Raw genomic sequence first — 26,864 nt, 5'->3', positions numbered from 1 at the left:
TTTTAAGTACACAACAGAAAAATTAAATGTATTAATTTTGAATTTATTAAGGGTGGAGGCTATGTTATATAAAAATCCCTTTTTGAAAGACTCTTTATTGTGTCTTGGGATTGTAAAAATATGTTTTCTTCGTATAGTAAGATTATGGATATCCGTACGGTATACTACTTTCTTATTAAGATAAATAGGACATTTATATTTAACAATGTTATAAAAAAAGCAAGCCGAGTGCAATATTCTTCTATTGTACATAGAAAGCCAATTAAGTTCCCTGAGCTTATGTGATACACGCTGCCTTCGTTTAATGCCACATATAAATCGTATACAAGAGTTTTGTACTTTCTGCACTCTTTCAGCCTGAGTTGTGTCCAAATAGGGCCCATAAACGCTATCAGCAAAATTAAAATGTGACAACACAAGTGCTTCACACAATTCTATTTTTGTTTTCCTTTCTAAAGAATGTCGGTGGGGAAAAAGGGATTTCAGGGCTGAGTAAGATTTTTTAATACATGAAGTTATATGTTCATCAAATTTAAGTTTATTATCAATTATTAAACCTAGGTTCTTTGAAGAGTTTCTAAAAGAGATGTTACACTGCCCAATAGTGAGTCTTAATTTATTATAAATTATTTCTCGAAGTCTTTCACTGCAGAAAAGTAAAGCCACTGACTTTTGTGGATTTAATTTTAATAAATGATCTTCCGATAGTGCGTTAAACGGTAGGTCTGGCACCACTGAACTGAATCGCAATTCCGATTGTGATCTATTTATAACCTCTTCGCCTAGAACATTGTTGCCAATATTACGCTTATTTTGCATAAAATGGAAACTCTTAAATTGCGGGATCATTTCAACCCGCAGGGATCATTTTACCCCGACGTTCCGGCTATATTATTATTAACTGAAATTTGTGAAGTTGCATTGTTTGGATTTTCTTCGACGGAGAGCAGAACGTTTAATTTTGTTTCTTCAGAAATTTCTAGACGACCTGATCTTGGCAATTCCCTAACATGACCTGAAGTTATGAATTTGTGCTCTATTCTACTAGCTGTTGACTGAGAAATTGGATGGTTTGGGTATTTGGCATTAAACAGTTCACTTACTTCTTTTTACTTGCGCACTCGATCCCCGTAGGCCCTAGCATCATCAAAATTTCAATTCGTTGGGTTTCCGTTAAATTAACCATAATTTATTCTGATAAAAACTATTAATTTTCGAACTGACAGTGACATTTGAAAATGGAGATTCTTTACAAGTGCAACCATGGAAATAGAAACAATTGGCAGTGTTTATGACATTATTTTTATCCTCGATTTTAGCTTAATTTGTAAATAGACGTACTTATTTGTTTTCTTGTTATTTAAATGTAAATATTTCGGCAACAGTTGAGTTTTGAGATAAGGTGTCTTATACGAAACTTGCTTGGAATTTCGCCTATATTTCATAAATGCAATAAAAAATATAGCATTCCATTTAAAAAAATGACCGATGACGTCATATCTTTTTTTTGTTCCACCCTGTATACAAAAATGTATGTCAAATAATGCGCAACTTAAAATAACAATCGACGGGTTCGAGCGTTTTCTCAAAAAATTATGTCTCTAATTTTTATCGAATTTATGCGGAACTTTAGGCGGTCACTGTATAATAACCGAGTTTTTACAATCTTAATTGAAGTCGAATATATTAAGAGTTTATGAAAATGCCTGTCAATAACCTGATTTTTGTAGTCGCTACTGTATTACTTCTTAAAATGTGACCAGTTAGACTTCCACTGGTACTTCTTCTCTTGAGCAATATCTATGGTTACAAATAGTTATAGATAAGTATCATTAAATACTAAAAAAATCAGCACTCATTTCTTTCCTTACGCTAAAATGGACTAAATTATCGTTATCTGTGAAATTCATATATGTATCTTCTTACGGTTTTGGTTAACTAATATTCGTATTACTTTATTTATATGGCAGATATCAGTCGATAGCAACAAACAATGATTACTATAATATTAATACACTTTTTTGCCTTTGTACTACTATTATTTATTGTTAAATTAAAAACATATCCCAAAGAGGTAAGTAGTTGTCTGCTATGTAAAGTTCTTATTATTTGAATTTACCTTTTTTTAAGATGTTGACGGATTGTTTAAGAACATTGACCTTTTTATCGATTGCATGTTTCATACTCAGTGAGTAAAACATTAACAGAGTCAACAGTAATATAATTTAAAAAAAATTGGGCATATACTGTATATTTAATTTGATTTTAGGCCCCCTACTTATAGATATTAACTGGGATAAGTTAAGATTTAATGCTACAACTCCAATAAAAGTGGGCTGTGGGCAAAAACACTTTGTGTCGATTCTCGTTCATGTAGACCTAATAGGATTGCATATTCATGTTAACGGTTCTACACCCAATCATGGCTGCTTAATGAATGAAAAAATCTTTTTTGATAAAAAATACGAATGGTATAGGTATTCAGGTAAATTAAATTGTTATAATTTAATTGTAGATATTTCAATGGGTGATTCCTTGTAAAAAAATATGAGAAAAAGTTTCTATAAACATGGGACCGGAAATGCACAGTTTTCAAGATACAGGGTGATAATTTTTTTTTTTAATATTTCTGTATTAATATTAAAAAAATTATTTACTCGATTCTTTTGAAATTTGGCAGTATTACTTGTTGTATTAAGAGGCTAATTTAGCTCTAATTAGATTAAAATTATAAGGTCCAGAGGCGTCCCGGGGGACATCTTAGCAAATATTATTGGCAAAAAAAAGTACAATTTGTTGTTTGATTAAACATTTAAAAGTACAGCTTTTTTGCCTCTTGTATTTTTTTCGTATATTACTTCGTTTCTGACAAAAAAAATAAATACCGTTGCAAATGCAATTACATGCCACTGGACAAAATTGGTTTATTAATTTTTGGTAAAAAAATCACAGGTACCTTGGAAAACAAAAAATCTGCATGGAGGTTTGACATTGACAAGTGTCAGTTCTCCTAGAAAAATAATTAATATTTTAAAAAAAAATTATCACTCTGTATCTTGAAAACTGTACATTTCCGGTCCCATGTTTATAGAAACTTTTTCTCATATCTCCCATTGAAATATCTCCGTCTATTTTTCGAACACCCTGTATATAACTACTGTTATATCGAAAGTGTATCTTGTTTAGTTTTTAACCCATTTACGCCTACCGTCCTTTTAAAAGGATTTTAAAACGAAACCTGTATTTTTCTGATTCAGCTGACGGTTTGAAGATGTAGCCAGTGTCACATTATATCTAGTTAACATCTTAAACAAGGTCAATCGCGATCGTTAGGATTTTGTTAATTTTTGGATCGATAGTGACGAATAAAACACGTTGTGTTTCTAGTGATTTTGCAATGAGTGACTCAAGGTAAGATATGTTAAAACTCGTTTATTTTTTCGTTCTTGTTTTGATTGTTTTTAACAAATAACATAACATACTGACCTTTTTATATATTTGTGGTTATGTTTTACACTTCTTGATCAATCCAGGAGCGTTCAATTAAACGAGTCCTTTTAAAAGGACGGTAGGATTATATACTACTATGTGGTTTTTTACAGGTATTGGAAAAAGCCACTAACCATGGCAGAACTCTTAGAGGCATCGGAGAATGACTCTACGTCGGACATTACATTTTTTCCACCCGAAAATGCCAACGAAAACTGCGATACCGATGAAGATTCTGGGGCTGAAGACGATGTAGTACCAAATAATTTACCCGGAGTGCAACTAAGGGAACCGGCGGAAATTGAATTTGACGTAGAAGGTGAAGACGACTGGGACAGTGATGGCGATCTACCACTGTCCACTGTTGTTGAAAGGCGACCTAAACACATAAAGATGTTTGACTATACTCTCAATAAAGATTTAGAGTCTACGTTTATGCAATGGCAATCAGTTCAAACTGCACAAAGCAATCGTTCCCCTGGAAATATTTTCAAGCTGTTCTTTGATGAGAACTTGGTAGGAGAAATTGTCAATTTTACCAATATTTATGCACAGCAAAAAAACCGCCCCGGTAACGTTAATGCAGACGAGATGTACTGCTTCATAGGGGTGTTACTTGTCAGTGAATATACAACTGTTCCAAGGCGACATATGTATTGGCAAAATTGCAACGATACCCAGAATAAACTTATATTAGCCGCTATTTCCAGAGATAGATTTCAATTCATAATGAGTAATCTTCATTGCAATGATAATACTTCCCTTGATAAAATTACTCTAAACTGCGTCCTCTTTTCAAGAGCCTAAATAAAAATTTTTTTGATTATGCCTTGGATACATTGTTTATTTTGATCCCTACCAAGGTGCGTCGACAACAACTCAGGACAAATATAAACACCTGGGTTTGGGAGCGTCAGTTGTTCTCCAATATGCAGATGTTTTACAGAAAATGCCTTACCAGCCCTTTCACATATTTTTTGACAATTTTTTCACATCTTTGTCACTTCTAAAGGAGCTAAAATTGAGGAACATCAAGGCAACTGGTACTATACGTGAAAACCGGATCCCACAATCTCCATTTAGCAATGCGGCAGTTCTGAAGAAAAACACACGAGGTACATTTAAATGGGGTGTTGCCGATAATGAAATCGCATTATGCAAATGGAATGACAACAGCGTTGTTACTTTAGCCACCAATGCATGTTCAGTTTTGCCAGTAAATAAGGTCAAACGATTTTCACAGGCTGAAAAATAGCATGTTTATATGGATCAGCCTCAATTGATCAAGGCATACAACGAAAATATGGGAGGTGTAGACCGTAGTGACCAAAGCATAAGCCAATATAGAGTTTCAGTACGAGGCAAAAAGTGGTATTTTCCGTTATTTCCCCACTGTGTAGATATGGCCTCACAAAACTCGTGGCAACTCCATAGGAATAATGGTGGTACTCTTGACCAACTTCAGTTTAGAAGGGACCTAGGGACACAGCTGCTCGAAAAGTACAGGAAAACAACTAAGAGAGGACCTTCGAAATTGCCAAAAACTGCATTCCAATTCTCACGTTACGATAGACTAGATCATTTAGTTACATATCACGAGAGTCAGCAGAAATGTGCTGTGTGCCACAAAAAAGCAAATTTTGTGTGCCAAAAATGTGAAGTTAGTCTTCACTCAAAAAAGTGTTTTGTGGACTATCATACAAATTAGTTTTTAAGTTTAAGTTTTAAGTATTTTGCTAAGCATTTTGTAAGATATATAAACGTATTTTTAAGTCTTTGCTTATTTTTCGAATAGTAGGCCTTTATCCTACCGTCCTTTTAAAAGGACCGCCGTTTTTTCCAAAACTGGAAATTGGAAAAAAAATCATGATTTTTTTTCGACTTATGGGACCTTCTATTGACCGTTTTTAAGAAAAAAATATACAAATTCAGAAAAATATAGTTTCAGGGTCAAATGGGTTAAATTACAAGCATTTTCAAGTAATCACTTCTTTCAGAGAAAATATACATATTATAAAAAAATTATTTTTGTGATTTTTTTTTACATTTTACAGTATTCTTTAACAGGTCGTTACCTAAAAGACCATTTACTACAAGAGAAAATGTCTCAGGCTCCAAAGCCTGTCTTAGAAATTCTAGAACAATTTTTAACTTCCAATGGGAAATATCGTACATACGAAGTCATTGGGTGGTACTGTCAATCAAGTCTTTGGAGCTCTTTCGTCATCTTTCTTGCAGCTTTAGTTCTGTTTCGGAATGATTTTCTGCTAGGCAAGTACATTTATAATAATAGTAATAATGTTTAGTAATCCATATTAACTGTACAGCGCTGAAAAATATACGCGTTAAAGGGCCATTTTCTCAGCATCCTAACGAAGTTAGGGCTTTAAAATTTAAAGGTAAATCTAAATTAAAATTTACTACAAGAAGTAATAAGTAAGAATTAGTGAATTAGAGAAAGAAGGTGACAGAGGAAAAAAAAAAAGAAAAAGAGGGCACTGTATTTGCTTATTACGTATTAGATATAAACAAAGTTTTCAACAAAGATCATACCTCTAAATGATCTCCAAGATCTAAGACTTCATATTTATTAATCCAACTGGTCGCATTATAAGAAAACGAACATTTAAAAATTTATTTATTATTAAGTCTAATGTTAACTGTATGTTCTGGTGTTTTTAATTTTATTCTACCAAAAAAACATGTAGGGGAACGGTTTTTTAAGATTCTGTAGTAAAATGTAATGGAATGTAATTCTCTCCGCAATATTTTAAAAAAAAATTAGTTTTTGTGCTTGACCTATATTTTAGATATCTAGTTATCTTTTGATTCGGGTTTTGTGTCTCTACGATCAATAATAGCTAAAATATTTAGCTGATAAAGGAGTGATGTACATATTTTTTTCCAATGAATAATTGATAAAAAATCTATATAAGGTACCTGCAGGTAATAAGGCCTGTCGGGTAATAAGGCCTATATTCAAAAAAACCGCTTTAAATTAATCGCAAATCGATTGCGTTGGGTCCGCGTCTCCTATTGGTCCATTTACAAACGACATTCGAACGGACTACCCGCGTTCCTCGCCAGTCAGTAATTTTTAACATCATGCCTCCTAAAAGGGCACCTTGGTGCGAGGAGGATTTAATATCAGCAGTTCGATCTGTTCAACGCAGTACTCTGAGTACATATGGGGCTGCGGCAAGGTTTAATATTCCCAGAAGAACCATTAGAAATCATGTTTAGAATAGAATCCTAATAAAAAGACTAGGTCGTAAACCTATTTTAAAAGAAGAACAAGAAGCTGATCTCGTTAAAAGAATAATAAGATTTAGTGAAATAGGTCTACCTGTGACTCCACGGATCCTTCGTCGATTGGTATTCAGATTCTGCGAAGATAATAAAATTGCTCATCAATTTAATACAACTTCAAAACTTGCTGGTAAAGACTGGCTAAAGGCTTTTATGAAGAGAAATCCTGTAATTTCTAAAAGAAAAGCACAGTTTATGAATCCAGCTAGGGCGCAAAAACTTAATAAATTTATAGTTAATGATCATTTTTTCAAAAATAGGGAAAATTTATGATGATCTTGATATAATTAATCACCCTGAAAGACTTTATAATATGGATGAAAAAGGATGCCGCACTATTCACCACCAGTCAACCGTTTTATCTAAGAAAGGGGTAAAACGTGTTCACTTTCAATCGTCAGAACATGCAGAGAGTGTGACAATTGCAGGATGTGTCAATGCCCTTGGAATACCAATGTCTCCTATGATTATATTTAAAGGAAAGAGGTAAAGCCAGAATTACATGATAATTTGCCACCAGGAACTCTAGTGGAAAAATCAAGTAAAGGCTACATGACTAAGGAACTTTTTAAAGAATTCCTCAAGCACTTAGCCCGATACAAAAGTCCAGGAAGGTGCCTCTTAGTTTTTGATGGTGCTGCTTGTCATGTTGCTTATCAATTGTTGATGTTGGAGACTCACTTGATATAGATCTCTACTGTTTGCCATCGAATACAACACATGAGCTTCAACCCCTCGACAAATCTGTATATCGTTCATTTGAGCATCATTGGGATAATGAGGTATTATTATTCTTGGATCAGAATCCTAACAAAAAGCTGACCAAATCACGTTTTAACATCATACTTTCAAATGTTTGGTCTAAATGCATGACACATAGTAACATTATAAACGGTTTTAAGGCTACTGGTTTGTTTCCATTAAATCCCGAGGCAATTCCAGAAACAGCATTTGCTCCTTCAATTCTGTCAGACGTACCGGCACCGGATGATACCAACAAAGAAAATAGGCGTCTACCTGAATTTCCTCAACCTGGTCCGTCTGGAATTGCATCCAACAAGTCTGGCAAATTTTCCTTTTCGACTGATGACCATATCCCTCTTGCTGAATTAAAGAGACGAACAACAAAAGTCACTTCTTTTGATGAGCTTTTGCCCACACCAGTAAAAACTAATAAAAAACCTAAAAAAAATCGAAAAAAAGCTCTAAACTACAAAGGAACTCCAGTCACTAGAGATCTTTTTACCGAGAAGAACAAAAGTCGTGCCAAATTGGATAAAGATATTGAAAGCTCCAGGGCAAAGTTAAGTACCGAATGGTATTGCCATGGATGTGAGGAAGACAGGCAGGCCGATATGAGGCAGTGCAGCAAATGTCTTAAATGGTACCACTTCTTTTGATGAGCTTTTGCCCACACCAGTAAAAACTAATAAAAAACCTAAAAAAAATCGAAAAAAAAGCTCTAAACTACAAAGGAACTCCAGTCACTAGAGATCTTTTTACCGAGAAGAACAAAAGTCGTGCCAAATTGGATAAAGATATTGAAAGCTCCAGGGCAAAGTTAAGTACCGAATGGTATTGCCATGGATGTGAGGAAGACAGGCAGGCCGATATGAGGCAGTGCAGCAAATGTCTTAAATGGTACCATGAGGAATGTGTTGGCTTAACAGTGAATGACATGGATGATTTTAAGTGTCCTGATGGCTGCTAAACTTCGCCCAATTAACGAGTTGTGCCATTTTTATGTATAGGCTTTATTAAACCTCCATTGGATAATAAGGCCGATTTGCGTTATTTTTTCTTAATATTTATTTTTTGTTTTCTAGTTTTTTTAGAGATTATTTTTTTAAGTTTATTAAAATTAATATAACCTTATAAGCACTTTGGTGTATTAAACTAAATATTAACATTACAGTCTTTCACTTTATTCAATTTTTTTCTTAGCTAGGCCTTATTCCCCTCACGTACCTTATACCTTAAGTAAATTATTGTATTTAAAACTTATTGAACTTAAATTAAGTATATCGAACGGTTTCATTATAGATTTGAGTTCATATTTCTTTTAAATACGTGAATAAGTCTATTTTCTTCTTCTTTTCAATTTTTGAGCGTGTAAGATAGTAATTGCTAAATTGATTTTTGCTATAAGTGACGTAATACCCAATAAAATAAGTAACTCATTATAAATTCGTCACAACAATACAGATTTTATTTAACATTTTTAAAGTTGAATAAGCTATTCTGAGTTTTGAGGTGACAGGTTCTTTACGCTTTTATAATCAATAAATTATAAATTCCGCTTTAATGATCTATTTTTAAGCCCAGATTCCTTGCTTGATCTTTAAATATTTTCTCGTTGCTAATTTTTAAATTTAAATTATTCAATATATTTGACCGATGAGTATCACTAGCAAAGAACTGCAATCGAATTGATCAAGAAAGTCTTAATGATTTATCAATAGGTTTTAAAGAAAAATTACTCGACGCTTCTGACACTGTTTAAATTTATATCGGCTTCCTATTATGAAAACATCCAAATTAAAAATTAGTTGTGTAATAGGTATATGGTTTCTGTTTACGGCTGGAGCATTAGAACTACTGTCAGCGATCATTTGGCTTCTCGGGAGCTACTTAACTGGATTTGAAATTCATTTGGAAGAGTTTGCTCTTAAACCGAAACCGGCGTTGGGATTTTGGATCAATGTCTGTGGAGGTATATATTATGATCAGAGTTGTTTTACTTTTTTTATTTTATTTTTTTTTCTTTAGGAATATATTGCTTATTAATTTCATTTATTTTGTTACTGTTGCACCAAAAATTTAAAACTACTACATATATGTTACTTGGAATAGATCTCATTAATTATAAAGAAGACAATATTACTATACGTAAGTATTATTGAGATTAGTATTTGAATAAGTAGTATATTATAATTATACAGATCGTGTTTTCGTTCGTTACTTATAGGAAACCGCATAGAGGCGAAAGTTTGCAACGTCGTGCGGGTCTGTATGTCATCTGTATGTATAGATCGTGTTATCGTGAGCTACGTATTACCCAAAATAATGGCAACACCGCTTGGTTGCGGCTTGCAGGTGGCGGAATTTTTCGTTTTTATTTTTTAAACCGGGAGTAAGCAGACCTTACTTTGCTGTGTTATTGCACGTTGCATTCATAATTTTTTAGCGTTATTTTCGTGTTTTTTTCAATATGGCTGTTTATACCCCTTCCGAAAGAGTTCAGCTAATTAAATGTTTTTATGGAGGCAATTCGGCAGTACAATGTAGAGATTTGTTTTCAGTGACATTTGAGAATAGACCGATTCCTTGTGCAAAAACGGTTTTAAATGTGGTTACAAATTTTGAGACATCTTTTTGTTTTCAAGATTGTAAAAAATGCCACACAAAACGTCAAGAACCACCTGTTGAAGTGGTCCAGGATAAAGAACGTCGGGAAGAAATGGTTTGCAGTACCCTAGAACTTGATTCGACACGGTCTACTAGAAGTGTTGGAGAGGAACTGGGAATGAGCAATAACTGTTGCTCGTATCTGGAAAAAATATGGGTACAAATGTTTGAAGTATTCAAAAACTCAGGAAATATTTCCTAAAGACCAGTAGCGAAGAATGGAATTTTGTGAAACCATGATGGAAAAGGCAAATGAAAACGAATATTTTTTAAAAAATATTTTGTTTTCTGGTGAATCTTCTTTTCCATTACATGGCAAATACAATCCTTCCATTGTTCGTTATTGGTCTCAGGAAAACGAGCATAGCAGTTTTGTTTCGTACCCAGTATCCTCAGAAATTGAATGTTTGGGCAGGTATTTTGGACGACAATGTTATAGGGCCATTTTTTATTGATGGCACTTTAAACGCCCAAAAGTACCTTAAGTTGCTGCAAAACCAAGTTCTTCCTGTCATTCAAATCCTACCTGATGTAGACCTGGGATCGGTTTATTTTCAGCAAGATGGCTGTCCTGCTCATAACGCGGCTAGGGTAAAAGAATTTTTAACGCCGACTTTATTGGTGCTTAGCATACAGAAATGCAAGTACGCATGGTCACCAAACAAATAATTTCTCTGAAATATCTGTCAGGCTGTACAAAGATATTGTGTTAAATCGATGCAAGGCCTACAATATTGTTGCCTTAGCTGATTTTACATGTACTGTGCTGGAACAATACTATATTCGACGTTTATTAAATTTTGCTCACGGACGAGTAAATGGAAAGAGGACCATTTTCGAAAAAAAAATGAAGCAAGCATTATTTACAAAATATTTGACAAAAAAAGACATACTTCTTGTTGAAAAATTCTCATTCAAGGTACCAAGCAGTAGTAGTAATAAACTAGTTTACGAAGTCAACATGCAAATGGGTCATTGCACATGCGAGGTCGGAAGGCTGGGAAACTTGTGTAAGCACCAAACTGCCGTTTTTTTCATTATTTTGATGTCATTTCATGCACAACGAAAGAAAGATTTGCAATGGCTGTATTGGCTTTGGGACAAAAAGCTAAGTCAAAGGAGTTTTACGCTCCTCTTGTTGAAACAATGAGAAGCGATAAAGATTCCCTTCGACCATGTTCTTCTAATTTTGAAGATTTTAGCGCCGGACATGGCGATTCAACCTCAACATCGTTCATTTTGGAAAATGTAATTGAAACATACGCAAGTTACGATGACTCTGAAAATGTAATAACGACTTTGAGGAAAAAACACAGAAAATTCGGTACTCAAAAATCACTTATAAGCATTTGCTCGCGAAGACTGGACCGTGTAAAAACCAAAAGTAATTGGGATATTTTCTGAGTACTTGCGGAAGCACGTTTGCCTTAAGGCATCGAGGTGGTGCTGCGATACGGGTACAACCAACCTCAGTCGCTAGAAGAAGACCTGGCGTAACTAGCGGTAGCAAACGTCTTCCTGTTGGTAGACCAGCGAAGGGCGAAAAAGTGAAACCGAAACGAAGAAGAAATTCGCCTGAAAATGTAAGAAAAAATCCATAAAAAATAACCCAAGAAATAACCCAACGCAAAATCGCATTAAATCCTGTATATATAGTAGGTACTGTATCTACCTACCATGTACTTTTACATTAAAACCTTTTGCTTGAGTATTGTTTTTTATGATGCAACTTGGATGAGCTCAAAATTACGCATCTTTAGTCCTAAACTAAAAACAAACTTCCACTCTGATTGTAGATACATTTTTTTTTAATTTGGATTAATTTCTCAAACACTTTTGATTAAATAGAAACATGCAGCTTCGGTACAAAACGCCCGTTGCTAATCCGTTGTACGTTTTGCCTTAATGGTGCGGGCATAAAGTACACCGTATTAGGAATAGCCAATCAGTGATCGAATTTATATACCTATTGCTAATCCGTTGTACCGTTGATTGAAGAGGCGAGGCAATTCCCTTTTCAATCAACGGTTGTACCTTTTGCCTAAATGCGGCCGGGGCGGTGCTCTGTCGCAGGCACTCGTACACGCGCGACGTTGCAAAATTTTGCCTCTATGCGGTTTCCTATAAGTAACGAACGAAAACACGATCTGTAAATGATTAATATAACATTAAGTGTAAAAAATCACGTTTAAGAAAAAAAAATTAAATCGAGTTTTTTTAGTTTTTCCGATTTTATCTTAAAAAAAGATATTTTTTAATTTTGTTTCTATATCATACAGGATCCTTAAAAAAGTAGTTTGAGATAGGACATAGATTGTCAAGTGCCTCGTTTCCAAAATACAGGGTGTTTTAAATGGATTTTTTAGTTTTTACATGATAGGTGGCGAGACAACTTTTTGGGGAATCGCAGGTAATTTAACTTGTCCAGGGACGGACTTGCAGCACTTGTTCGTTAAATTTTATATAAAAAAACAAATGCGCCCCTTTTTTTTGAAAAAAAGTATTTTTTTTTCTGAATGTTTTGTTTATTTTTAACAAAATACAGCCCTTGCATTTTTGCGCTTTGACGCACCGTTTTGGCGCAAAAAAATAAAATCCATACTAGGCTTCTTTATTTTTTTATTTGTATTGTATTAATTTTTTTTTATTTTCCGAAAATTTTAGCCAATTTTTTATGATAATCTCCATAAAATAAATAATAATAATAATAAAAATAATAACAAAGTGTGTACATGTTTTTGTTATGTTTAATGTCGGTGCATACCTGCTATCGTATTTTTACGGTATGGTAGTCACTTTTGTTAGGAGATCTGATCGAAAGTCAATTTTTGCAGAAGATCGAGATACCATATCCAATTGCAAAAAATGTTGTCAAAGCTGGATAGGTCAAATCACCTGCAATTTCTCAAAAAGTGCCTTACCAACTATCATTTAAAACCTAAATATTCCATTCAAATCGCTTTAAGCGTTTTTAATATAGAGGAAAAAAATCGATTTTTTTGAAAAATTTTAACACCCTGTATTTTGGAACGAACGCACTTCCGACCATCGATGTCCTATTTAAAACTACTTCTTTTTGGCTCCTGTATATACTCTAGCATTTTTGACCATTTGAAAGGGACACCCTGTATATTATAATCTCCAACTTAAAAGTCATTTATGAAATAAGACATTCAAAAATATATTTCCCTATTACCAAAAAAAAAACAAGATCGATTTTAAACAATTCTTGTTATGGTATCATGTACAAAAGGTAAAAATAAATGCATCAGATCCTATTTAGGTAATTAATATTTTTTCTAAATTTAAACGCGTCTTAGGGCCGTAGTGACACATTTCCGGACATGGGTTCCTATACTCAAGTGGATTCTACTGTTACACTGAACAACCCCTAGAAGTTTGATCCCATAGTTCTGAAACACCCTGTATAAAAAAAATATGTTATACCTCAACTAAATTATTGTCTTTAAGAATCGGATATGCATTGATTTAAATATAACAAAAAGTATCGGTTAAGATGAATTATGTTACGGGTTAATTTAAGAGTCTTTTAAAAAAACCCAATTTTAATTTCTACAACAAGAATACATTAATACGTGGAGTAAAGAACAAAGATTGACTTATCCTACGTCGTGTAACTTAATTTATAAACTAAAGTTAGCATGCAAAGCGAAATATAATACAGGAAACACATATGCAAAATATTTATAAGGATTAACACTATTGAGTCCATAACTCCTCCCACCTAAGAGGAAAACAATAGGGAAGCTTTGTTTTCTGAAGTTCCCGGGGTAGATTCTTCTTCAGGGGTGTCCTCTATTTTCTGAAGTTCTAAGTCTTCAGTTGGTTTCTTCTTGAAAAATAGCTCATTTACTGTAAAAGCTATGGTAACTATGATAAGTATCGTCCCAATGGTTGTAGCTAAGCTCCAGGCTACGGAGTGAATATCGTCTTCTTCTTTAGGAATATTTTTCAGGATCTTGGCTTGATCTTGAAGGGATCGAATTTGGTTAAAATCGATCGAGTCGAGTTGAATAGTTTCCTGTGGTAACTGAAATTCTATTGAATTGTTAAAATATATTGCAGGCAATTGGAAAGGGGTGCTTTCCAGGATTTCTTCTTGATTCCAAAAGGTGGAACCTAATACTTCGATACCACATTTAAAAGGTATCTCAATTATACTGGGGCTCTCGACGAAGAAGAATTGATTAATTTGGCACAACTTTTGAATTTTAACTTTAACATCGGTAGGAATAACTATTACAAATCGTTCATTTACTTGACGCACAATAGGGGTAGTTACATTAACAGTTAGTAGTTTACACTGGAAGTTCTCAGCTCGTCTAATGAGGGATGTAGCACAATCCTGTTCTGGAGGGCTTAAGGCGTTCTGGCAAACATAGACTTTTTCTATCATAGGGCAGACATCTTCTTGATACTGGTGCAAGTAAGTGCCGGATAAAAGGAAAGGGAGTTTGGGTGGTTCGGTTAACAGGAATACTGAACAAGTGAAAAAGTTCAAATTTTTCTTTTATGAATATTGGAAAGTGAATGGCAAATATTATTTTGTCATTTGAAAAACTAACTTGTAGTCCCGCTAACTGATAGTAGTATTTTAGATCCCTTAACATTAAAACTTTATCTTCACCATAAAGGGTAGTAAGATTTAAAAATATTTGTTCTAGTTGAGAAGCTGATATTATAGTGCTGTGTAATGTATTTAGCTTAGCAAACATAATAGCATCTTCCAGATTATCCAGGAATGTGATAAAACTTTGAGAAATTACTATAAGTTGATTTATTGTATTTTGAAGTTTCATAAATACTGAAATATCGCCAATTGTTTTATTTAGATGTTTTTCAAAAAGTCGAACGTGCGCCTTTAATGAATTTTGATTTTTATTTAATACGAATATTGTGGTATTATAGTTATTTATTAAATCCTTAGTTAATGACATTTGTAAGTTTAACTCTTGTCTAAAAGAGTTCTGGGAGTTGCGTAAAGAATTTATTGCTTTTTCGTATTTTTCTCCGTCATCAGAGTCAAGTGTACCAAAAAGCCATTTAGATGCTTTTCCTACAAAATTTATTAATCCTCTTTTATGTCTTAAATTATGTGGTTGAATATTATTAAGCTTAACTTTAATCTCATCTATAAAATATTTTGCATGCGAAAGCATATTAACAGTATTCATATGATGCATAATTAAAGTGTTAATTACATTAGTATCATTGCAAGAAGCGGTTAAAGTTTTATAAGCGTTTTCTATATTTTCTAATTCTAAAAGTAATGGTTTTATTTCTATATAGTGAATGAAAGTATGTTTACTTTCTACTACTCGCGCATTTCCTAAATGAAATGGGAAAAGGGGAGTTTTGATAGGAGTAATAACGGGATTAGTCGCTATCACTGATGTCGTCAGACATAAAATCGCGAGGAGGCTCGTCCGGAGGCTCATTGTTCCTAGGAAGGAGAAAATTTTTTTTTAGGTTTTTGTATCATTGCTTTATGAATTACTTTCTTCTTCCTTTCCGTAATTATTTTATTGTCAATGTCTTGTTCTACATATTCGATCTTTTTCCGGGGTTTATCTTTACTTCTAAGGGCGGTTTTATCGGTAACATAAATTTTAGATCCTGGGGGAAAATTTGCAGGGTCTTCTCTAGTTTGATTTTGCTTTTCATTTAGTTTTAACTTGGTATTTAGGTACTGGTTATAGATTTTATCGTGTATTAGTTTCAATCGATCTCTACGGTCACTTATGTATTTATTTAGAATTATTTCGTCCGTTAAATCAAATGGATCTAAGGCATTTAGTCGGCCATTTATGATGTCGAAAGGTCTTTGTTTAGTGACGCTATGTACTGCTAAGTTATATCCTAAAATTGCATAGGTCATTAATTGTTTAATTGTCGATTGGGGATTTTCTAGTTTTAATACTCTTATATGATCTAATAAGGTCGAATGCACTCTTTCAATGGGGCTATTCGAATTTGAGTTACCAGGGGTTGTGAAGTGTATTCTAATATTATGAAGCTTACAGAAATCTAACATAAGGGATGTTTTGAATTCGGTTCCGTTGTCGCAGGTAATTTGGTGAGGTAGACCGTGGTGACTTATGAAAATGGATAAATTGTCTAAAATTGTTACAGTATTACAGCTAGGTTCTAATGGATATGCTTGTGCGTATCGCGAAAATACATCTATAATTGTTAAAAACTTCATATTATTAATTTGGAACGTATCCATATGGATTGATTCTAGGGGTTCTCTAGGGGTTGGTGTCAAAGAAAATTTAATTTTTGGTGGGTGGCGATCATATTTAGCTTGTTGACAGGTATCACAGTTGTTAATGTATTGTGTCAAATCAGATTTCATATTCGGCCAGTAATATAACCTTTTTAAAGATAATAAACATTCATTTATGCCTCTGTGGCATGTCTTTTCATGGTGGTTTTTAATTAAATCTTTTTGCATATCTACACTTGTTATGTCGTTTAAAAAGAGATTAGTTAAAACTAATTTGTATGCATGTTGTTTAAAAGTTTTAGATAGAATAGTACTTATTTTGTTACCTAAGTCGTTTCTTTCTGAATGTTTTACATAAATACAATGTACAGTTTTTGGGTTTATGTATTCTTTAAAGAAGAATATAATTTCATTTTCAAAATTATTGGATAAAGTTAGATGGTATCGCGTTTTGTTTTCAAAATGACTAGTTTTAAAGGCATGATATTTTTTGTTAGCGTTGTGAGTAATAATTATTTGATTCTTGTAGGTGTTAAGACAATTTTCGGTAATGGGTATATTTAATATAGGGTTTTCAACTGCTGAATGGACAGTTTCTCCGTTAGAATTATTTATTTGTTGAAATGGTGGTCTTATTTGAATATTAGATATAATATTTATTTTATTTTTATTTTGAGGTTCTGTTTGTTCGTCATTTAAATTTACGGGGTTAAATATTTCTTGTAGGTTATCTAAGTCATCTAAGGAAATGTTTTCGTCAGTAATAAATTGATTTATATCATCGACAATACTTCCAGGGCTTCCAATAATTGAGTCGTTTTCCATCATGTGGATTTCTACTCTAGATAGGGCGTCAGCGTTAGTATTCTGAGTTCCTTTCTTGTATTTAACGTCATAATCAAATTCTTCTAATTTCAAACGCCATCTGACTAATCGCGAATTTGGTTCTTTTAAACTAAAAAGATATTGTAACGGTTTATGGTCTGTTATTATCACAAATTTTCTTCCAAATAGGTACGGTCTAAAATGTTTCGTTGCCCAAACGATGGCCAATAGTTCTTTCTCTATTGTTGAATAATTGCATTCCGCTTGGTTTAAGGTCCGTGATGCGTATGCTATTGGTAAGTCTTGGCCTATCTTTCCTTGACTTAAAACTGCGCAATTGCTATGTTCGAAGCATCGGTTGTCAAAATAAACGGCTTTTCAAAGTCGGGGTATCGTAGTATGGGGTCATTGCATAAGAGGTTTTTACATATTTCAAAGGCTTTAATAAATTCGGGGGTATGTTTAATTGTAGCTCCTTTTTTAAGGCATTTGGTAAATGGTTTAGTGATCTTAGCAAATCCATCTATAAATCGTCTATAATACCCTAAAAGTCCTAAGAATGATTTAATTTGTTTAGGGGTTTTTGGTATAGGAAATTTTAGAATCGCCTCGATTTTTCTTGGGTTAGGTTTGACTCCTTCTTTAGTGATAACATGTCCTAAAAATTCGACTTCCTTGCGCAAAAATTCTGACTTATCTATCTGAATTTTTAATTTGGCGTTTCTTAATTTTTGAAATACTAGTTTCAGATGTTTAACGTGTTCTTCTAAGCTGGCTGAAAATACGATAATATCATCCATGTATACGAGACATAGCTTGCCTTGTAAGTCTCTTAATACGTCATCCATTATACGTTGGAATGTAGCTGGTGCGTTTTTAAGTCCGAATGGCATCCTAACATATTCATAGTGTCCATTCTCGATGGTGAATGCTGTTTTTTCTATTGAATTGGGCGCCATTTCGATTTGATGGAATCCAGATGAGAGGTCAATAGTTGAAAAATACATGCAGCGTCCTAGTTTATCTAGTATGTCGTTAATATTTGGTAGAGGGTATCTATCATCGATAGTTTTCGCATTTACGCCTCTGTAGTCATTTACTATACGCCATTTTTGCTTGCCACTTGCGTCTGGTTTTTTGCTGACTATCCATATAGGACTGCTCCACGGGCTTGAGCTTGGTCTAATTATTCCGTCATTAAGCATTTTGTTAATCTGTCTTTGAACTTCTTCCTTGTGTATAAATGGATATCGATAAGATTTAGTGTGTATAGGAAGTTCATCTTGTGTTCTAATTTCATGCTTTATTTTATTGGTAAAACTTAGTTTTTCGTTTTCATCGTGGAATATATCGGAAAATTCTTTAATCAATTTAAAAAGTCGATTTTTTTCTTCATTATTTAGATGTTCGTGTCTTATTAAATTAGTTATATCGGGTTTATTTCTGTCAAAATTATTTGGGTATTTATTTTTATTACATATATAATTTTCTTTTATTATATTATCAATATGAAAGAAATGATAGTTTTCTTTTTCTTTTTCCGGTAAAAGATAACAATCTATGGGTTTAATTAGGTCAACAGTGACATTTTCGTTTGTATTGTTAAAAATGTCTACACGGGCAAAACCGTCTTTTACTGTGCATAGCGTTTCGGGCACGTATAGCTTATCTATAGTACCTTCAGGTATTATTACGTCACATGTATATCGTGTTGCTACGGGTACTTTTGCACTTATTACTTCGTGGGCATTTACTGTTAATTTAAAGGTTGTATCGGGTTCCCTGTAGTAAAATGGAATTGTTACGTTCGGTATTTTTGAGTTTATTAGCATCTGGTTTACTAGGTCAATATTAAGACTGAAATTTGTTAATTCACGAAGGCCTATAATTCCATCGTAAAAATTATGGAAATCAAATAAAATAAATTCTATATTGGAATTAGTTTTAAATTCTTTAAATGCGGGTATATTAGCTTTATATAAAAGTTCCTTTTCACCTACGCTTGTTTTTAAGTGAGATGAACATTGGAAAATCGTTTCAGGGAAGTATTTTTCGGCAATAGATGGTCTTATCATGGATGGATAACATCCTGTGTCGATTAATAATTTCATAGGGGGTTGTTGAATTATTACATATGGTAATCTATTATAAAATTCTTGGTTATTTAAATCTATTGTTATTTTGAATTCGTCGGTGGGCTGTCTAAGCGAAAAATTTCTTGATTATCGGCATAATCATTAATGGGGTATTGATTATCAGAATAATCATTTTGATCGATACACTGATTTTCTGAGACGTCATTTATAGAGTATTGATTAACATTATAATCATAATCATTATATTGATTAATAGAGTTATCAGGGGGTATTTGTCTTAGATTGGGGTTGTCATATTCGCTGTTAAAGGTATTTTCTTCGTTATGATTTATTTGGAAATCATTTTGTGAAATTTCTTGGTGGTTAAAAGATTGTGCAGGTCTAAAATGGTTTGACCTTTGTGGTATTGTATAGTTTGTCCTAGTTGACATAGGCTCTGGTTTATTTGGGGGTACTTGACCTGTTGGTTTGAACACATTTCTAGGTGTGCCAAAAACTTGTTGGTTTGTAGGCAAGGGACGTTGAGGTAGTTGCCTAGGTTGTATGTGTACTGGGCCAGTGGGAAAACTTGACCTATGTGTGTGATTATAATTATTATTGTTATAATTAGCAGCATAATTATTATTTGTAAGCGGCATATTTCTGTTAAAAGAATGATGTTGTTGGGGTTGTGTGTTAAAATAATTTTGGGTATTCTATAATTGTTGTTATTTTGATTTTGATTATAATATGGTGTATTTGTGTTAAAATTTCTTGGTGGATAATTATTTGTTTTCTGTTGTATGGTTAATTGTTTATTAGTGTTATTATTATTGTTTAAGGGTGTCATGGGTTTAAATAGATTTTGCGTGTAATGGAAATTCTCTTCTTCATTAATCATCGTCATTGCCATTTCAATACAATCGGGGTTTTTTAATCTTATTATACTTTGAAGAGGGTTGTTTAATCCTCTGATAAAAGTACGTAAACAAACCGAATCATATTGTCTTAGATAAATTACTTTTGTTTCAGGGCCCATTTCGTTATCTGAATAACCATTTATTTTTTGGGCTAGAGTGCTACGCAAAACTTGAAGTCGTTTTGCAAATTCAAGAGGTTTTTCAAATTTGTGTGGGGTTGCTACGAATAAATCTTGTTCTAAACATTCCAAGTTACGTTTGTCGCCAAAACAATCTACTAAGGCATTTTTAATATGTTCCCAAGTTGTTAGTTCCATACGGCTACCTACTAGTATTTGGGCGCGATCTACTAATTTCATTCTTATGGTTCTAATTAAATAATTCTTTAAAATAGGGTCATCCTGATTACCATAAGTTTCAAATAAAAATTCCGCAGCTGAAATAAATGTATTCAGTGTAGTTGGATCACCATTATAAGGGAAAATTGTGTCCACATACATCTTTAAAAGTGTGTAGTTAACGGCTGCTACTTGTCCGTTAGCGTTAGGCATATTTTCTACTGCGTTAGGCATATTGTTACGTATTTCAATAGTTCTCGATCTTAAATTAAGGGTTCTGAAAAATTGTTCTGCTAATTTGTCAACGCTAGTTTCTGACATAAAATTATGGATTAGTAAATAAATCAATTAGTAATATAAGTGCAAATGCTATTCATTACGTAATATTCTTGTGAATAGAATATTCCTAAATAAAAATAAAATAAAATTGAATAGGTAGAATTATTCAATTGCAATTGGTTAATTTTCAAAAATTAAAATAAATTCTTAAAAGAAGAATACTTTCAAACTTTCTTCTTTCGCTATGAAGAAAAGAGTAAAATCAAGGGATTTATCTCTAGAGAAACGTTTCAAAATAATGCTTAATATCTAAATAAATTCAATATGTTGAATTAAGACGTTAGTTTTTCAAATTCAATACAATATTTATCGTAATATACTCAATTGTATAGTTCCGTGCTTGATATATAGTGTAATAATCAATAAATCAATTAAATCAAATAATCAATAAATCAAATCTTAACCTAAACTTTCCACTTGGACAATTCAATCTAAGGGAAAGGTTTGAGGAAAAATTGGGCACTTACCAGTTTCGATAGTGGTAACTTGTCAGCCTTCTTATACCTCGGTGGTGAACCAGTGTCTTCGCTATCACGTCGTTCTTGTGCGAAATTACGTTCGAATCGATTCTAAAGAGTTAAAACTCACGTTCACGATATGTTCGTTATCGAATAGAACTGAACCGATCCTACCGACTGCGCCAATTATGTTACGGGTTAATTTAAGAGTCTTTTAAAAAAACCCAATTTTAATTTCTACAACAAGAATACATTAATACGTGGAGTAAAGAACAAAGATTGACTTATCCTACGTCGTGTAACTTAATTTATAAACTAAAGTTAGCATGCAAAGCGAAATATAATACAGGAAACACATATGCAAAATATTTATAAGGATTAACACTATTGAGTCCATAACTGATGCAAGTTCGTATTTCTTCTAAATACGTCAATAAGTCTATTTTCCTTTTCTCTTCAATAATTGAGCGTATCAGATAGTATTTTTTAAAATGATATTTATTAAAATAATATATTTATTTAAATAACTTAGTAGATGTATTTTTTTTTTAATTTAATAAAAGCATCGCTTATGACTTATGGCCCGAGGCTAGGCTTTACTAAGACTACTTAACTTTTTCAATTTTTCGAACTTTTTTTTATTTTAATGTTTTTTCTTTATTATTAAAAATTTAAATACATAATTTTAATTTTATGTTTTTATCATTGAAATTAAGAAAGTTAACAATAGTGCAGAAATATTTTAGAAATCTTATACACACAAATGTGCAAAAAGAAAATAATTTGAAGAATACAAAGATATATCATAGCCGAAGGATAAGATATTCTATATGTTTATACAGTGCCGGCCAAAAGTGGAGAAACTTTTAATATTTTTATTTTTTTTCTTATTAAAACTAATTCGAGGTAATTGTAAATAATGTTTATGGTTATATCTAGTAGTGACGAAAATAATTAGAAAAAAAAATTGAAAACCAATAATTTATTACAAAATATGCAAACAAAATTTATTTTCTCTAAGGACAAAAATGGAGAAACTTTTTATTTTTATGACATAATTATGTTATAATACAAAATGTGGATAAAAGCACTAATACTTTGTGGCATAACCGTTGTTCTTCACAACTTCACTACACCGTCTTGGCATAGATTCAAGAAGATTTTCTTTTAGAACTTATTCGGTTTTTTTTGTCGAACTTTTTTATCTAGGTGCTCCCACAAGTTCTCGATGGGATTTAAATCTGGACTTTGAGCTGGCCACTTCAGAACTTGAATTTGTTGAGAGGTTAGGAAATTTTTAACAATTTTAGAAGTGTGCTTGGGGTCGTTATCATGCTGGAATTTCCAAATTAACGGCAAATTATCCTCGGCGTAGGGAAGCATATTATTCCTTAAGATGTTTAGATAATATTGGCTATTCATGATCCCATCTATTCTCACCAGTGGACCAACGCCATGCCCGGAAAAACATCCCCACACCAACACATTACCGCTTCCATGTTTGATTGTGGGAATAGTGTACTTTAGGTTGAATTTTTCATTCTCGGGACGTCTAACCCATCTCATACCATCTGGCCCAAATAAATTGAACTTACTTTTATCTGACCATAAAACGTTTTTCCATTGATTATAGGTCCAATGTAAGTGTTCTTTTGCGAATCTTAAACGAATTTGTCTATTTTTCGTTGAAATGAAAGGTTTTTTTATCGGTCTCCTGGCTTTTAAGTTGGCATCACATAAACGTCTTCGAATAGATCGAACTGAAAGGGAAATGCTGGGATATGCCTTTTTTATATCTTCGGCGGAGAAAAATGGATTTCTTATAGAACATAGTCTAATTAGCTTGTCAGTTGCAGATGTTGTGTTTTTGGGTCTACCTGACTTAGATGCTGGCAGTAGTGCCTCTAGTTTGCCACAATTTGATTTGTTTACAAATGACACTTTTATGAAGATCAAGTTCTCTAGCGATTGTTACTTGTTTCACTCGCGCATTGTGCTTCTGAATTATAAGTTTTTTTATTTGTTCAGATAAATTTATATCTCGAGGCATTTTAATCTTAGAACATTGAAAGGCCTTTCAATGTTCTAAGATTTTAATACTAAATAGGCTTCTTCACAATCGCAAACGAACTGCTTCAAACGAGACCTATTTAATTTAAATATCTTTAATACAAAAAGTTTCTCTATTTATGTCCTCAAGTAAAAAATCATTGTTTACTATTTACATTCCTGTGATAAATATTCAAACTGTTTTGGTATGAATTTATGGCTTAGGCTAAGATAAACATTTTTAATACATGGTGTCACAAAAATTTTGAATAGATTATTAATTTAGAAAATAAATTAAAAGTTTCTCTACTTTTGGCCGGCACTGTATGTATAATAATAAGACCGATTAAAAAAACATGTGTTTAATTCATATAACATATAGTGACTGTAGTCAAATATAATTAATAAATTAATAAATTAATAGCATTTTTGTAATATTGTAGGGTTCGTTAAGTGTGAATTAAAACAACCAAAAATACTCAACTTATTTAATTACAAACTTATACTACTAAAAACGATAAGTTACGACTTCTAGAAATATTTATTTTCACCGTCTTTATTTGTTACTATTTATATCCGATTTAAATCTCGCGCCAATATCCCGAACCAAACCTCGAGAGCACTTTTAATTAACTTCCTGTGGCGACGTGGCGCCTTATATACTCAGCTAAGCATTCCGGAAAATTCGCTGAACTTCGAGACGCCGTGCGGTATTCCACTTGTGTCATTCCGAAATGAAAGAGAAAGAGTTGATTTCTCGGTACAATAATGATTTTAAATATTTTTAGCTGAACTGTTTAAGTTTTTTTTTATATGAATTTTCATAACATGACCCTGATAAGCATGACGTATAATCACGATTTGTAAATAAAAGATGTTGGTTTTGTCTCTTTTGATACGAGAAATGCCAAAATTTGATGGAGAATTATTGCGTTGACTACTGAATTTTTATGTTTTCGTTTAATTCAATTTAGAAAAATATTTAAAAAAAATACAAACTAGAACCAGAGTCACTTTCATACAGAGATTAAATGATCCACGATAAAAAAAAATTAACAAAAAACAAGAAATATGAAAATTGTAAAAAAAATCGTGAATTTTGTTACATCAAAGTCTGTCTTTAATCTTTAAAACTCGATTTTAAAAAGGGTTTTAATATAAAAATTTAAACTAACTTAGAGGAATAGCCCTAAGGTAAATATAAATGTTTTATATTTTAGGAACGTCTACTAGAAAGATTAAAGAGGAACCCACTGAAAGAATTAATATGGTTAGATATGGTCCCTCGCCTTCGGTACCATTAACTGAATCAACAGAAGATCATTATGAGTATTTTTAATGCTTATTTGTATTTTTTTAAACATGATTATACTAGGATAAATTATAAAAATATAAATAAATTTTATTTTTATTTTCTTGGTGATATAGGGATGGCAGTCATAAGAAAGGAAGAAGTGTGGAGATGATGGTTTCATAAAAAGCGAAAAGAGCTAAAAACAAAAGAGATTAAAGTTTTTACAGTTTTTACTTGTTTAAAATTTAATTTTTTTAAATAGCTATTTTGAAGAAAGGACGGGTTTTTCTGTTACTCTGTATTTGAGTTTCCCATTCAGTAACCGGTAATTTGGAAGTTTGGTAATTTTGTTGTATTTGTATTTTCCATAGTCCAGTCTGAATGTGTGAGTTGAATCGATATTATTTTACCAAATTTCATAAAACTTAGTTTTTTTTAAATTTAATCTACTTTTCTCTAAATAATTTCAGCTTTTTAACATAAGAACTCTATTATAGTGATTAATATCTTGCAATAATCAATAAACTCCAGACAGCTTCCAGCAAATTTATACCCAAACAAATATTCCATATGTAAGTCTATAAACTCTGGGATGGTCTAGACTCTAGAGTTTGTTTTTTTCAACTATATCTCGTTTAAAGACTTTTAGACGATCGTTTAATGTTACGTTTAATGTTCATCGAAAATCGAAATATTGTATGTATTACAACCTTTTCGTTCTAAAGGTTGTGTGGACTTCAAACTTTGGGCTTTTCAATGAAATTCTTTTCAATATTTTCTTTTGATTCTGCTATGTCTGACTTACGTCATAATTTGACTTGATAAAAAAAGTACAAACCGTAAAAGAATACCAACTCAGCAATATTGTTTAAAGGCGTTTCAGTCCTCAAAATAATTCCTAGAAAACCAGATCACTGAGCCTTCCTGGAACATAGATGAGATTGTCATACAATGTTTATAGTTATTACACCGAATTTGTGTAATTGCTGTATTCAGCAAAATTTTGCTTAGTTCGTGAAATAAGCAGTAGAGTTGCCGATTTCTTGTAATAGGCAAATATTTTAGTTAAAATTGCTTATTTCACGAAATAGGCACAATGTTTGTTTCGAAATTTAAACTAAGATGGTAGGTATTTCAAACATTTTATTACCAACTTATAAAGGGTGTTTTTTTTTAGAGGCGGAGAACATTAAATTGAAATTAAACACAAAATATTTTATTGATATGAACGAATTTGCTTTTATATTAAAGAATTTTTCTTGGCATTAATACTTAAAAATGATTTCGGGCATGTGACCCCCACGGCTGGCGCGTACGTGGCGTAATCTAGAGGTCCAATTTTCACACACTCTTTCCAGTACTGCAGGCTGTATTTCGGCAATCATGCGTCGTATGTTGGCTTCCAAGTGCTCAAGTGTTTCGGGTTTATCAGAGTAGAAATGCGACTTAACATAGCCCCAAAGAAAATAATCTAATGGCGTCAAGTCGCACGAACGAGCTGGCCAGTTTACAGGTCCATTCCTTGAAATTATTCGTTGCTCGAATGTCTGTCTCTCGCAGTAAATTAATTGTTTGGCGCGCTGTATGGCACGTGGCACCATCCTGCTGAAACCACATTTCTGCAATGGCTTCCAATTGAGGCACAAAAAAGTTGGTTATTTTGTTTCTGTATCGCTCACCGTTTACTGTAACGTTCTGACCATCAGCATTTCTGAAGACATAAGGACCAATGATTCCACCGACCCATAAAGCTCACCAAACGGTTAGTTTTTCTGGATGTAACGGTTTTTCGCCAATAGCTCGTGGATTCTCATCCCCCCAAATTCGGCAATTCTGCTTGTTTACTAAAACTATTGGTTTGTTACATATGGTTTCCTTCTTTTTCCATGTGGCAAACACTCCAATGTGGACAGGATTTAATTCTAGAATTATTAAAGATAATACTCCAAAACAAAAAGTATCCTACCTTACTCCAATCAATTTGTCACCAACAGAGACATCAGTAGTAAAGTTGACAATGATACAAGCTCAAAAAGTTGGTGTGGAATGTGACCAAAAATACGGTCAAGTAACATATGATTTGGCTATCGCTAAAATAGCTCTGAAAATT

The 26,864-nt window shown here is 32.7% G+C and overlaps 1 protein-coding gene across 1 annotated transcript; it reads left to right on the top strand.

The window, feature by feature from the left end:
- Window positions 1–154: 154 nt before the first annotated feature.
- Window positions 155–24,860, top strand: LOC126749475 (dual oxidase maturation factor 1-like). The gene is made up of 7 exons (XM_050459165.1): window positions 155–2,074; window positions 2,131–2,188; window positions 2,270–2,485; window positions 5,557–5,760; window positions 9,359–9,511; window positions 9,568–9,687; window positions 24,681–24,860. Exons 1-7 carry the CDS (start codon window positions 1,994–1,996, stop codon window positions 24,797–24,799), a joined length of 951 nt encoding a protein of 316 aa, XP_050315122.1. The 5' UTR covers window positions 155–1,993; the 3' UTR covers window positions 24,800–24,860.
- Window positions 24,861–26,864: the final 2,004 nt, after the last annotated feature.

The sequence above is a fragment of the Anthonomus grandis genome (genome assembly GCF_022605725.1).
Source record: "Anthonomus grandis grandis chromosome 1 unlocalized genomic scaffold, icAntGran1.3 Chromosome77, whole genome shotgun sequence".
NCBI classification, from domain to species: Eukaryota; Metazoa; Arthropoda; class Insecta; order Coleoptera; family Curculionidae; genus Anthonomus; species Anthonomus grandis.
The sequence above is the reverse complement of the archived record's forward strand: the minus strand, read 5'-3'. Positions and strand labels throughout refer to the sequence as shown.